A 14,873-nucleotide genomic window follows, 5' to 3' on the forward strand; every position below is an offset into this window, starting at 1 on the left:
GTCTAAAAGTCCATTCTATACATCTGTGTCTCTTTTGCTGACTCACATAGAGGGTTATCATTACCATCTTTCTAAATTCCATATATATATGTTAGTATACTGTATTGGTGTTTTTCTTTCTGGCTTGCTTCTCTCTGTATAATAGGCTCCAGTTTCATCCACCTCATTAGAACTGATTCAAATGTATTCTTTTTAATGGCTGAGTAATACTCCATTGTGTATATGTACCACAGCTTTCTTATCCATTCATCTGCTGATGGACATCTAGGTTGCTTCCATGTCCTGGCTATTATAAACAGTGCTGCGATGAACATTGGGGTACATGTATCTCTTTCAATTCTGGTTTCCTCAGTGTGTATGCCCAGCAGTGGGATTGCTGGGCCATAAGGCAGTTCTATTTCCAGTTTTTTAAGGAATCTCCATACTGTTCTCCATAGTGGCTGTACTAGTTTGCATTCCCACCAACAGTGTAAGATGGTTCTGTTTTCTCCACACCCTCTCCAGCATTTATTGCTTGTAGACTTTTGGATTGCTGCCATTCTGACTGGCGTGAAATGGTACCTCATTGTGGTTTTGATTTGCATTTCTCTGATCATGAGTGATGTTGAGCATCTTTTCATGTGTTTGTTAGCCATCCAGATCTTTGGCCCATTTTTTGATTGGGTCATTTATTTTTCTGGACTTGAAATAGTTTTTCAAAAAAAGAAATCTGCCATGCTCCAGCTTCTTATCTATATCACTTTACATTCACTTATGAACCTCAACAAATAGACATGCATTTTCCATAGCTGTGATCCATATACTATATATAAATATTTAACCCATACATGTATAAATAATGGTATTCTGACTGTTAGGATAGTTTGTTGAGCTATTCCTTAAGTGTTTGATATTTAGATTATCTCCATTTTTATTATCATAAACAGTGTTGCTACAAACATTGTGAATAAATTATTTTATTCTTCTGACTTTTCTGATGTATAATACCAAAAGGAGGATTATGAGGTCAAACCATTCACTGACTTTAAAAATAAAAAACATAGACCATAACCCTCTACTCAAGAAAAAACCCAACCCCCTTCCATTTTGAGTCATATCAGTTAAGAGAAGAGAAAAACAGAAAAGGGAGAACTGAGAAAAAATTATTCATTCATTCAACAGATATTTCAACAGGCACAGTACCAGGCACTAGTCATTTCATCCATCAGTGAATAAGAAACCAAAAAAATCTCTGCTGTCTCTAGTAGAGCCTCCAGTCTAGTGGGAGAAGATAGGCAATAAATATAATAATAAATGTGCTAACGACATAATCAGTTGGAAAGTGATAAATGCTATGAAAAGAAGAAAAATAGACCAGGCGGAGTAGAATCAGGAGTGATGGGGGGACATGGAAGGGTGCAGGTTGTGATTTTAAATGAGTATTGAGAAGACAGCATTTGAGCAGAGATTTAAGCAAAGTGAGGAAGTTAGCCCTGTTCTTTTTTATGAAGAGCATAACCGGAAGGGCTCCTGGCTGATACTGTTAGTTCCCTTGGGAAAACAGCAAGGCGGTCATTGTGGCTGGAGCAGAGACTGAGCAGGCACAGAAAGGCAGGGCAGGGGCCGCAGCAGCAGGATGCTCAGGCTCTTGGAAGGACTTCAGTGTGTTTTTTCTTTTCTAATTATTTTGGCTGCGTTGAGTCTTCATTGCCACATGCTGGCTTTCTCCAGTCGTGGCAGGTGGGGGATGCTCTCTAGTTGTTGCACACGGGCTGCTCATTGCAGCCACTTCTCTGGTTGCAGAGAACCAGCTCTAGCGCATGGGCTTAGTTGTGGCGCACAGGCTGAGATCTTTCTGGACCAGGGATTGAACCCGTGTCCCTTGCACTGGCAGATGGATTCTTAACCACTGGACCACCAGGGCAGTTCCAGGATTTCAGTTCTTATTCTAGTCCCCAAAGAAGGCTGTGGAAAGGCTACACTGGACTCACCTTCTTTGAAAGGGCAAATGCTGGACTTGCCCTTGACCCCTGACTCCAGGTCTCCAGGGTGGGATCTGGAAGCTATTGTGTTTCTGACAGATTCCTCAGGGTGATTCTGATGTGCAGGGAGGTTGAAGACCACTCTTTCAGCTCAAAAATTCCACTGTTCTAAATTAAAAACAGCTTAATAAAAGAAAGCAGAGATTTCACTGCATCCCCAAAGGTTGGTGATTTAGAGATGTTGGAGGTGATGTAGGAAATGGAGGCCCCAAGGTTAAGTGACTTGCCTGAGGTTACACTGCTTTAAGAGGCAGCACTGCTTCCAAGTTTGCCCTTCTCTCTCTGAGATCAAGGAACCTTCCACTGTGCCGGGCTACCTAATAAACTGTATCATTTCACTTATCAGGTGGTTAGATTTCCAATAAGCTCCACCATTAAGAATATAGTTTGAATTCAGAGCTCTGTAAGGTTGATTGGTTGATTAAATGTTTGATTATCTAAAGATTAATCCAAAACTCCTATTGTTTTAACCTTTATGAAGAGTCACTCAAAATGTATCAGTCATATTCTTTTCTCCTTTAGAGGAATTCTAGAAGAGTTATACCAATCTCGACTGGGAAGGGACCTTAATTGTTCAGAGTCTTGCAGTGCTTCTGGGTCATAATTCTGAAACCAGCTGTATTTGGTCTGAGTATAAAACATACAAGCTGACCTTGTATGTAACGTTCAGCTGACCTTGGACATTTCTGAGTTTTTGAAGAAATTTCTGATTTGGTTTGCTTTTGTATTTCTTTCTTGGACATTAGCTGTAGCTAAAATTTTTAACTTAATTCAATTTTTTAAATAATGTTGGTTTTTCTGGCCTTATTCTGTAACTTGAGCCTAAATTTTATCTGCAGTGTCTGAACTTGTAGACTTTGCTGTGATCCTGGAATGCGTTGAAATTGTGACGTGGGGATTGGTCCAGAAATCACTTACAGGAGCAAGAACTCGGGCCTCAGAGCTTAGCTGGGGCACGATTTCAGTTAAACCATCCTCCACCCGCACATTTGTGCACGTTTCAGTGACCAGATTTGTGCCAGCGATGGGGGGAGGTTACACATTCCCACTGAGAACACTTGGTGGAGATTATCGGGATACTTTATTTTTTTCCTTTCACTAAGCCAGAATTGGCAGCGGAAGCTGGGTCTGAGGAAGATTGTGTCTAAAACTATTGGCTGTTCTGGGAATGGAAGGAGGAATTTATACCTAGTACACTCCCCTGTTCCCTCTTCCGTTTCTGCAGGACACTTGCATGCAGGGGAAGGCATGGTTCTCCGGATGAAATGGTCAGTTAAGGTCCCGAAGCGGCCTAGTCCTGTTCAGCAGCCACCTTGAGGTTATTTACTCTCTCAAAACTTAACCTTTTTCTTTTTTCCTTCTATTTTTTTCTTCTTCTTCTTTTTCTAAATTTTCTTCTGGGTGATTTGTCCCTTCATGACTCAGCTCCTAATGTTCTCCACCAGAAGACTGGTTGTAACTTCTGTTTTATCATAGCCTTCTTCCTCTCAAAGCCTCAGTAAGTGGCTGGCCCATTTCTCTTCTCTGGGAGGTTTCATCATAGTAAGCACATTCCTAGAGAAAACTGAAAAAGTAGATATGGGGCATGAGAATTAGCATGGCTCAAAGTGTCCAAAAAGGTTGACCTTGATTAGGAGCTCCATGAAGGATGATGACTGAAGTGCGTGTATATAAGAGAATAAAAAAAGAAGCTTTAGGAGCGGTTATCTCCTGACTTAACATTGCATCAGGGACTGGTATGGAGACTAGCGCTTTTGTAACTTAACTCTGATGATGTTTTCCCAGATTCTGAATGGTCCCTTGGAAGTAGAACAGTTGGCAGCCATCAGGCTTAGACCTATTTCAAATGAATGACTGTCCCTGCATCTCAGTGGTGACCATTTACTATGGCACTCTTATAGTCATGGGTAGGGACAAGGAAGCATGGAAGGGCAGTGTGGTGGGGGCGGTGGTGCCAGGAAAGAAGGACTTACTCCTCGAGCTGGGGGAGTGCTGGCAGCAGGGAGCCCTCTGCTCAGCTGTCAGTCTTACAAGGCAATTGCCTCAGCTGAAGAGAGTCATCTGGCCCAGGGCCACCCACATGACCTACAAGTAACTGCTGACCTATGTGAGGGTGTAAAGGTGTGTCCTCCTAGACTCAGTTCAGGACAACCTGAAGCATCATCCGGCTTCAGAATTTTCCCTGCAGGCGTGCCTGTGGCTTTGAGTAAGGCTGCATCCTAGCTCCGTTTCTCCCTCTGCTCAACCTCCACCTCCCTTCCCTGCTTCCTTTTCTCCTTCCTTTCCTTCCAGATGTTGATTCCAAGAGTATGCGCTCATCAGCCTTGCGCCTGCAGAATATCATTTCAGAATCTGCTTTGGGAGGAGCCCAACCTGCACAGGAGTTTTATGAGCAATTTGCCTGTCCATTCGAAAATGTAGCACAGACTTTTTTCCATGTCATCAAAAAATTGTTTTAGAGACCAAGAGTTGGGAAGAGAAAGCTGAGAAGAGAAACAAAAGAGATTAGGTCAGTTAGACTAGGTTAGGTTAGTTCTTTCTCCTCTGTATATCTGAATTTGAGATGTGGGGTGACACCTTGCTTCTCTGTGAAGGTTAGAAGCTGTTATTTGAAGTCTTGACCCAGTCATCCCCAAATTTGATGTGATAGGGAGAGAAAGAGAGGGAAGAACCAAAGAAATTATTTCAAGCTGGATTCTTCTTTGTGCTTTGCATTAGGACTCTATGTTCTTGCTTTTGCATTTGACCTTATACACGGAGTCCTTTCTTGGACCATCCATTTCTCCTCTGTGATGCTGTGGCAGCAGACTGGAATTACTCAAAGAACAACGGAATAAATGGGCAGTGGTGCTTGGCAGCTCCAACCCAGACTGCACGTCGGGGAGGATAAGCAGCCTTCTTCTGAAGGTATTCTTGCTCCCCTCCAAGGAAGCTGTGCACGCCTGACTGAGGGGAGGCAGTTTTGACTGCCCAGCCTGGAGTGAGGCACAGCAGTGGACAGTCGGGGTCGGGGTGGGGACTGGATGGAGGAGAAGCCACTGTGAAAAATGTAGTGACACCCAAGAAGAGGTGAAAACTTTGGAGGAGAAAGCCCAGAACCATGGAGAACAGCTTTTTCTGTTCTTTCTTTGGGTCTTAGAGGAATTTGTGCATTCAAGGGCTTGGCCCTCCACCTGGTCTCTGGTTCCTTGGCGTGACCTCGGATGATGAGTGGACATCATCTGTCTACTCTACCCTTTTGAAGACTGGGTCGCCATCCAACTCAGCCAGGGAAGCAGGGGACGACAGAGGTATGAAGCCTCTCCTTAATGATCTGAGTCAACTGGGAGGCCAGCAAGTTAGATGGGTGGGCACGGGCTGGAGGGTCCCTACGGGGAGTCATGATGTTTGGCTCACGAATGTTACAATGTGTTCCTGAAAGGCCGGGGGCTTACTGGGGGTGCTCCCCAGGCCACACTACCCTTCGAGGCCGGCCGGGGGTTTGTGCCGCGAGGGGAAGAGAGGCTAGGGCACTGGGGGTGCGGCCCGGGACGGGTGCAGGAGTATCGAGGCCTCCGGACAGCGGAGGGAGGGGAGGGAGCCGGGGCGTGGTGACCGCCGCCGCACCCTGGGGCCCGGGAGAGGCGGGGCGTGGGGGGTGCCGAGCCGGGCGGCGAGAGCGCGGAGTCCAGCCCGCGAGAGTGCGGGCAGCGGCGGGCGGGGCCGAGGGGTGCAGCAGCGCCCCACCGGCGGCGACCGCGAAGCGGGGGCGCCGCGGAGAAAGGCGGGCGGGAGGGAAGGAGGGAGGGACGGAGGGAGGGAGACCCGCGGAGTGAAAGTAGGGAAAGAGGTGCGGGCGGTGCTGGGGCCCCGGGGCCGCGGGAGCCCGGCGAGGTCGAGCTGGGCGGCGGCGCGGGTCGCGCGGAGCCGCGGGCGGAGGGGCGGGCGGAGGCGCGGGGAGCGCGTTTGGGGCGCCGCGGCGGCGAGGGTGGCGGCCGCCGGTGCGCGCGGGGCGCTGTGTGTGCGCGCTCGCCCGCTCGAGGAGGAAGATGGCCCAGAAGGGAAAGTTGGGGTGACGCGCGCAGCCCCGGCAGGCTCGGCGCGGTGCCCCGCGGTGAGCCCGACGGAGCGGCGGCCAGGCCGGCCGCGGGGCGCACGGTCGGGGCGCCGCCGCCGCCGCCGAGGCGCCCGCCCCCTCACTGCAGGTGGCGGCCGCGGCGCCGGGGCCGGGCGGCCGGGGGCGCGGGCAGGCGCGCGGGGGAGCCCGGCCGAGGGATGGGCTGCGCCCCCAGCATCCACGTCTCGCAGAGCGGCGTGATCTACTGCCGGGACTCGGACGAGTCCAGCTCGCCCCGCCAGACCACCGGCGTGTCGCAGGGCCCCGCGGCCCCCCTGCACGGCCTCTTCGTCCAGACCGACGCCGCCGACGCCATCCCCCAGAGCCGCGCGTCCGGGTCCCCAGGCGCCGCCCGCGCCCGCAGGGCCCGCGGGGAGCTGGGCAGCGGCAGCAGCACGGGCTCCGCGGGCCCCGCGGCGACCACCTGCAGGGGCCGGAGGCGCCACTGCTGCAGCAGCGCGGAGGCCGAGACCCAGACCAGCTACACCAGCGTCAAGGTAAACGCCGGGCGTCCGCGCGCGCTGCCGGGGGCCGCCCGCCGCGTCCCGCGGGCAGGGGGCTCCGGCGGAGTTTAGTGGCCTGGTTGGTTTGCGGAGATGGTCACTAAGGAGGAGTTTACTTTTCATTTGGGAGGGGGGGTAATGAGGGCCCCGGAAATGGGCGCGTTAAAGACCCCTGGAGGGGTCCTGAGAGCCGGTTTGGGTGGGGGTGGGGGGCGGGTGGAGAAGAGAAGCAGGGGGGCTGGCCTGGTTCTTATCCAGAAGGAGAAGGCTGGACTGGGTCAGCTCTGGAGGAGGGGTGGGCATCATTGGGAGCGTTCGGAGACGAGTTCCACTGAATGAAATCCGAGCTCCGGGTTGGATTTGCGTGGCTGGGAGGTGAATGGTGCAGACTCGGTGCCACGGTACTACAGTGCCCTCGTGTTCAGATTTTTACCTGCAGACACCGGCCGGGTTGCATGGAGTCTCAGCCACAGGGGCCGAGTGTGGGGATTTGTGAATGGATGAGAGGGTGTCTGTTCTCAGGAGGGATGGAGGAAGGGAATGGAGGAGGAGGACCCGAGTGGAACCTGTTGTTTACGACTTCTTTGGGTTGGCTGCGTGTCTGGAACATAATTGAAAGAACCTGGCAGGGAGTTTGGAGGGTGGGCAGCGCTGCCGTGAGGGCAACTGATTTCCAATGCAGTGCAGCTGCCTGAAGATGAACATTCATTCCGCACATTCATCTTTCAGGAGAACGAAATTTTGAGCCACTGGAAAACATTAAGTGATTAAAGCAGTCGCTACATATTTCTTAGTGCCAGAAGAAAAATGATTTTTTTTTTTTTTACCAGTGCCCTCCTGTGTGTTCTTTAAAAACTGTTAAATCCAAGAGGTTTTTCTTTGTGTAAATCTGGCCACTGGGCCTTTTATCCTTATAGCAAACAGAAGGATGGTGGCATATCCTGCAGTACAGAGGGAGGGAAATGTGTCTCTCACTGTTAATTTAAGAGAATCAACAGCTTTTACATGGTCAGTAGATTACCAGGAATTGTGTCACTGATTACAGGCACCCTTATATCTTTAGTACTTGAAAAGTTATTCAACGATTGGCCTTGTGTGAGGAGGCTCCTAGTATTCATTGGATAAAGTCAGCTCTCAGTGGATGGGTGAAGAGAAGATGACCTGTGCTGACTTCCATGACATGCAAGAGCAAACACTTCTTTTAGTGAGCTTGCTTTAACAGCATCTGATTTTGTAACATGAAGCTTAACTGATGTTTATAAGTTAGAGAGTTTCTCTGGTAATAATCGTATAATAGAGTATGATAATATCATCATTATAATACAAACACTAATTATTGAGCACCTCCTATGTACCAGGTAGACGTTTTCTAGCTTTTGAATGTTAACTGTTTACTGATAGAATATCCAAGAACTAGAGACCTGGATCCATGACAGTACTACGTACTAATTGAACATTTGTTATAAGCGAGCATGCTGAACACTAAGTTTTTTTATTTTTTCCCCACACTGGTTCACATAAAGTTATCGTTAGAAGTAATTTCAGGGGATGAAAGTGTTTTATTTGGTGAAGTAATTAAATTGGAATGTTGCCAATAATGACTGTTCTTTGCCTTCTTGTTGAAAAGGAAATCTGATGACGTGAAGCAGTAGTTCAGAATGATGACAACTGATGAACTCTAGATACTCTTTTTGGTTTGCTTAAGAGGATTTTTCACCTTTCAGAGTAGCAAGAATCCCAGTTTAGTACGTGGCAACTTCAGTTACTCCATGTTTGTTCAGTAGAAGAAAGAATAATGAATGAACTCATTCTCTATGTTTTAGTACTTCTCTCAAGAGGCTCCTTAGAGACCAAATGAAATAAAAACTGGAGGGGAAATGAGTCCCAATTATTAGCAGTTAGTATGAACTTGTATATATATCATTGCTACTTGGCTGAAGTGTTAAAAGGCTTGACCTGGATAGGAATTTAACTTACTTTGCATTGTCAACCAGATTTCCAAACAAGAGCTTATTTCATTCCAACCCATTGCTACAGATGTTGGACAAAACTGCTGGTTCAGTTTATTCAACACTAATTTGCACGTGTAGAACTCAGAAACTACAGATTTGATATTACATGTGAGACCAGAATGATTGTTTATTCAAATTACATAGAATTACTGTTACAGAATTGGTTTAAAATATTTAATACTATCCTTTTAGGATGTGTGACTTGGTGTTATAGTATCTTTTTCAATTTTCACCTGTACCACATTCTTCTGTAGCTGAGGTAATTTTATAAAGACATTACTTTCATTTTAGAAGAATTCTTCTACCTTAGGAGTTTGAGATAATTGCTAGCCATGCCCCCTGCCCCCCACTGCACTCACCCCTCCCTTTTCCAAAATGCTCAGGTGGAAAAGTAAAGTGCCATTTGGTCTTGTTTACAGTGGTGGTAGGGTTGTAACAGTTTTTTTTTTTTTTTTTTGCTCTTTGTACATCAATTATAAACCATATCTTCATTATCTCCCTGGTCTCTGGTATTCTCCAGAGTGCAGAAGTGCATGCTTGATCTCTCTCTTTTCTAGCAAGAATTCATCTCATTAGGCTTTTAGAATGATGAAGCATTATGATGTCAAACATGATGTCAACAGGAACCTTCCTGAATACCTAATTTACAAAAAATGATGAGCATTAATAATTCATGTGCACTACAGTGATATCATGTGGGTTTCCAATTCTGGTAAGAAGTTAGATTTGTCTTCCAATTGCTGTAAAAAATGCAGCTTCCTAGCAATTTGTCTCCCTCTTGTTTGCCTTTTAAAAAATCATGCTCCAACAGGAGAATCCTGCAGAATGCTCACTGCTGAGACTGTGCCAGTTTTGCAATTCTTGTTCAGAAATCCTCAGAGGAGATGGTGGAACCTCTCCCTGGGAAGATCTGGGGATTCTTACAAGTTTTCTTTTCCTCATCCCAGCTGTTGTGCCTGGGGAGGATCCAGGATTAGGCAGCCAGTTGTAGAAGAGAATCTTGACTGACAATTCAGTCAGCTTGCCGCCATCTCTTATGAGGCAAACTATTTTGTGGATCAGACACAGGAGGTTCTTAGTTTCCAAGTGATTTTGTTCTAGTAGGCAGCCTTGCCAGCTCCCGTGTCGTCCCCCATTCATTGTGCTCATTCATTCAGTCAGTATTTGTACCAGGTTCTGCTGTACTGTGGATTCAGGGAATATCCATGAAGCCTGGTAAGCAAAACCTAATGAGGATGGTCAGTCTATTGCAAAAGGGTGTGCCTAAGCCAGTGATTCATTACTTTTGTATTATCCGTGTTCCATGGCTTTCCAAATCAGTGAGGATAATCCCAGGTTGACTATCTATAAAGGGAAAATAGATAATTTTCTGACCTTATAGTAAATAATGAGTGAGATTTATTTCAGTTCAGTCGCTCAGTCGTGTCTGACTCTTTGCGACCCCATAAAATGCAGCACACCAGGCCTCCCTGTCCATCACCAACTCCCGGAGTTCACTCAAACACGTCCATAGAGTTGGTGACGCCATCCAGCCATTTCATCCTCTGTCGTCCCCTTCTCCTCCTGCCCCCAATCCCTCCCAGCATCAGAGTCTTTTCCAATGAGTCAACTCTTCGCATGAGGTGGCCAAAGTACTGGAGTTTCAGCTTTAGCATCATTCCTTCCAAAGAACACCGAGGGCTGATCTCCTTTAGAATGGACTGGTTGGATCTCCTTGCAGTCCAAGGGACTCTCAAGAATCTTCTCTAACACCACAGTTCAAAAGAATCAATTCTTTGGCGCTCAGCTTTCTTTATAGTCCAACTCTCACCCCACCTTTAAATGGAGGGATAGAGCTATTTTGAAAAAAAAAAAAAAAGATTTTTGTTAAGTCAGTAGTCTCAAGCTTTAGTGTACATCAGAATCACCTGGAAGGCTTGTTGAACTACTGACTGTTGGGTTCCACTCCCAGAGTTTCTGATTTAGGAGCTCCTGGGTGGGGCCCAAGAGTTTGGATTTCTAAAAGCTTCTAGGAGACACGAGTTTTGCTGATCTAGGGACCACAATTTGGGAACTACTGTTTTTAAATGAATTAAATTGTCTGTGGGTCAGAAATTGAATTAGGTGTGGCCACCTCCAGTATAGTGTATGGTTCCACACTGTGTGTATTCGGAGTACTATTCACCGCCCTTCCTTCATCTCGGTGGTGGTTGTCGCCAAGTTGTGTCTGACTCTTGCGACCATGGACTGTAGCCCGCCAGACTCCTCTGTCCATGGAATTTCCCAGGCAAGAATACTGGAGTGGGTTGCCATTTCCTTCTCCAGGGGATTTTCTAGACCTAGGGATCGAACCCCCATCTCCTGCATTGCAGGCAGATTCTTTACCAGTGAGCCAACAGGGAAGCTGCCCTGCCTTCATCTTAGTTTACTTTGGTGATGTGGGCCATCTGTCATCTCTACCTGTGAAGTCAGGCTCTGAGCCTCCAGATGTGGCTGGGAAGTCTGTAAGTGGTGAGAGGGCTGGACCATGTGTAGCCCATTCTGGTTTCCTGAGGGGCAGACTCCCCTAGGATCCACTGGGGTTGGCAGGTCCTGGTGTCTTGCTTTGTCATTTCCGTCACTCACATGCCTCTGCTCTGCTGGGGCTGCGTCCTGCACGATGGGAAATTGCAAGGCAAAGGAGCAACTTTATTAAAATGGGCTGACGTCGGCTCTTGGAGTTCTTGCTAGTCCTTTTCACCGTGCTGTGTGTGTTTAGTTTTAGGAAATCCCTAGTTTATTTTCTGCCGTAGCTCATTTCATCACAATTTAGTGCCCCCTCCCTTTGTTCCAACACATGAACTATAGTCATTGAGCAGATTTTCCTGGTTTTCACTGCTTTCTTCAGTAGTTACACTCATTTTTAAGATCTATCAGATATAAACTAGTCCCTGCTCTTTTTACAACGGCATCATTTCTCCTGTTAAAACTGGATGGCTGCATAGATCAAAGAGCACGCGTTCTTTTCAATATAGGTACAATATTAATATTTCTAATATGAAGCAAAAACAGCCCTTATTTCAAGCAGTGTTTATTCAGAATATTTGCTAGCTATGTTTCCTTGTGTGTGTGTGTGTGTGTGTGTGTGTGTGTGTGTGTGTGAGTGTGTGTGCGCGCGCACTCAATCATGTCCAGCTCTTTGCAACCCCATGGATTATAGCCAGCCAGACTTCTCTGTCCATGAAATTCTCCAGCAAGTATACTGGAGTGGGTTGTCCTTTCGTCCTCCAGGGGATCTTCCCGAGCCAGGGATCAAACCAGCATCTCTTGGGTCGGCAGGAGGATTCTTTTACCACTGAGTCCCCTGGGAAGCCCTGTTTCCTTGGTTAATTCATCATGAAAAAGTTTAATGCCTTTTCTATACTTCAGTTTTCATTTCTACAAAATAAAACAATATATGATCTGTCTACTTGTAAAGACTTTGTGACTTAAAAAGTAAACTTGAAAGCACTTTGTAGAATGTTTTAAGGGTGGAATCCTGCCATTAATGCTGGTGCTGAGGCCGATGATGATGAAGACAATGAGGACGGTCCATGGGTCCTTCTCTAACATCTTTTCCATGAAGTTTTATGTAATATCAAAATAATGTATTTGATAAACTAAAATTAGCTAAGTAGACATAATAAGGAAAAAGATATATCCCTGGAAAAGAAAAATAAAGACCTGTCAGGTAATGCTCCCTTGGACTTTGGTAAATCTGTCCTCAAATCAGAAAGTAAGAGAGCAAACTGCTCCTTTTCAGAGGTGATGCTTTTCTACTGAAGCCCACCCTGGTGGACACGAGGCAGGAGGTGGGCTGCAGCAGAGCAGGGTGTGCTGGTGAGAGCCGGGCAGCTCCTGCGGGAGCAGGTTATGATGGGTGAAGGCCAGGAATCAGAATGGGAGGGAGGTGGAGAGGACTCCTGTAGCACCAGGGAAGAGAGAGTTTAGGGTCTGGGAAACCAGCAGGGTTGGGGGAGGAGCAGCTTCTTCAGAGCCGAGTGGGCAAGTAAAGTCTAAAATCCAGGGGCTCAGAAAGCTAACAGGCTGTTGAACTGGGCTGAGACTTCTGGTTGGGGAAAAAAGGAAAGTGAGCAGTCAAAGGGCTGCAAGTAAACCCTGCACCTGAGTGAGGCAAGACCAACCAACCAGTCCTTCCTCAGACCTGATCAGATGGTGTCTGGACAGGAAACAGATTGTGTGTCCACAAAAGTTTGAGGAAATAATGTAATGAAGAGACTATTACAGGTGTGTTGGCAAAATGAAAGGAAATTAGCAAATGATGATGAAGCATCCTAAGACTACAAAAAGAGCGCAGTTACCATGGAGAAGAAGTGCAGAAGGGAATGGTTATGGGGACCTGAGAAACCAACCCTATAGGGTAGGGCAGCCCCCGAAAGCTGTGGCCTTGCAGAAGAATGCAGTGATTGGAGGCCTGTGCCTGGGCCAGGGGACCTCCGGGAATAAATACCTGTAAATACCCCTGTTGTCCTCCCTTTCATTGATCTACAGATTGGTACCGTCTTTGTCCAAACACATTTGGAAACCAGAGGGCAAGGAAGTCCATTGATCGAGGTTTTCCAGAACAAGGGAGGATATATCCTGACCATATCCCAGAAGGCCTGCTGTAACGAGTTCTAAAAGATGTCCAACGTCATTGGAGATACCCTGGGAAGTTCAAATTGAGATGGGTAATTTTGATAATTGTTCAAAATAGTGGCATTTTAAAACGGTCAGTTAGTGTACTGTTTATTTCTCTTGTTGGATGATTAATGATATTAAAGTATATCCACTGATCTTGTGTGCAGACTTCTAAGATACTGCTGAAAACATCTCTTCATCTTCAGTTCACTCTCCACCCTGACTCTGCTTAGACATTCTCTGAGTTAGCTCAGAGGTGGGGTAGGGGCTGCTCTAACAAAATACCGTAAACAGAGTGGCTTAAAGAACAGACATTTCTGTTTTATTTATTTTGACAGCACTTTGTGGCTTGTGGGAGCTTAGTTCCCCAACCAGGGATCGTACCCGGGTCCGCATCAGTGAAATAAACAGCAGACATTTTTTTCTCCTATTCTGGAGGCTGGGAAGGCCAAGGTCAAGGTGCTTTGTGAGAGCACTTGGCCTGGCTTCCAAGTCTCCTTATGTCATCACATGGCTGAGAGCAAGCAAACTGTGGTCTGTCTTCTTCCTCTTAGAAGGGTGCTAATCCTGTCATGGGGATCCCACCCTCATGATGTCATCTAAACCCAATCATCTCCAAATATCATCAGGGTTAGGGCTGCAACATAGGCATTGGCGGGGTGGGGTGGGATTCAGATGTTCTACCCATAACAGGAATGTTTCTGTCATCTCCTCTGTTCCTTGCCCGCTGACCCCTCTCCCCACAGTCTTGGAGCTCAGAGGTTGGGGGTGGGGTGAATGCACTCTAAGTAAGAAGTTCCGTAAGTAAAACCCAAGCTTAGCCAAATTTACTCTATTTTTACTCAGTTTATACTTTATTGTTCTCTATACCTTCTTTCCACAGTCTCAAAACATTAATAAGTGAGTTTATAATGTGTTTATAAGCTTATATTTTCACTCAAAAATATGCATATTTAAAACATTCAAAAATATTTCAGGTGTTACCACATGGAACTCTGCTCACTGTTGTTATATGGCAGCCTGGATGGGAGGGGACTTTGGGGGGAGCGGATACATGTCTATGTGTGGCTTAATCCCTTCACTGTCCACCTGAAACTCTCATTGTTAATTGGCTATACCCCAATACAAAATAAAAAGTTTTTTTTTAATAAGTGTTACCCTATTATATGTATATAGATAATCCACAAGGACCTACTGTATATAGCACAGGGAACTATACTCAATATTCTTTAATAGCCTATATGGAAAATGAATCTGAAAAATAATGGATACACACACACACTCACACACACACACACTCACATAACAGAATCACTGCTATACACCTGAAACTAACACACCAGTGTAAATCAGCTATACTCCAATTTAAAGCAAAAATTAAAAGTGTAAAAACATAGGTGCTACCAATATCTTACAGTGAAAGTCTGGGTAACTATTATGTTTTAATGGAAAACACCACTTTTTAGTAAGTTGCAATATAGGTTAGTTTAGATTTGGTTGCTGCTCCTTTTCCCCTGGTTTCTCTCTCTCCCACTGGCAGATAAAAGCCATTTTTTACTCAGGATTTTCCTGCTTCATTCTTTCCCATCAACTTTTTCAGCTA

General features: G+C 46.3%; 1 protein-coding gene across 1 annotated transcript in view; it reads left to right on the forward strand.

Annotated features, from left to right (window-relative positions):
* Positions 1–6,181: 6,181 nt before the first annotated feature.
* PDE8B (phosphodiesterase 8B) overlaps positions 6,182–14,873 on the forward strand; it is a 229,296-nt gene continuing 220,604 nt past the window's right edge. Inside the window, 1 exon segment of the mRNA XM_027971477.3 lies at positions 6,182–6,614. Coding sequence (XP_027827278.2) covers positions 6,276–6,614 — 339 coding nt within the window. The 5' untranslated portion in view covers positions 6,182–6,275.

The sequence above is a fragment of the Ovis aries genome, chromosome 7 (assembly GCF_016772045.2).
Source record: "Ovis aries strain OAR_USU_Benz2616 breed Rambouillet chromosome 7, ARS-UI_Ramb_v3.0, whole genome shotgun sequence".
Taxonomy (NCBI): domain Eukaryota; kingdom Metazoa; phylum Chordata; class Mammalia; order Artiodactyla; family Bovidae; genus Ovis; species Ovis aries.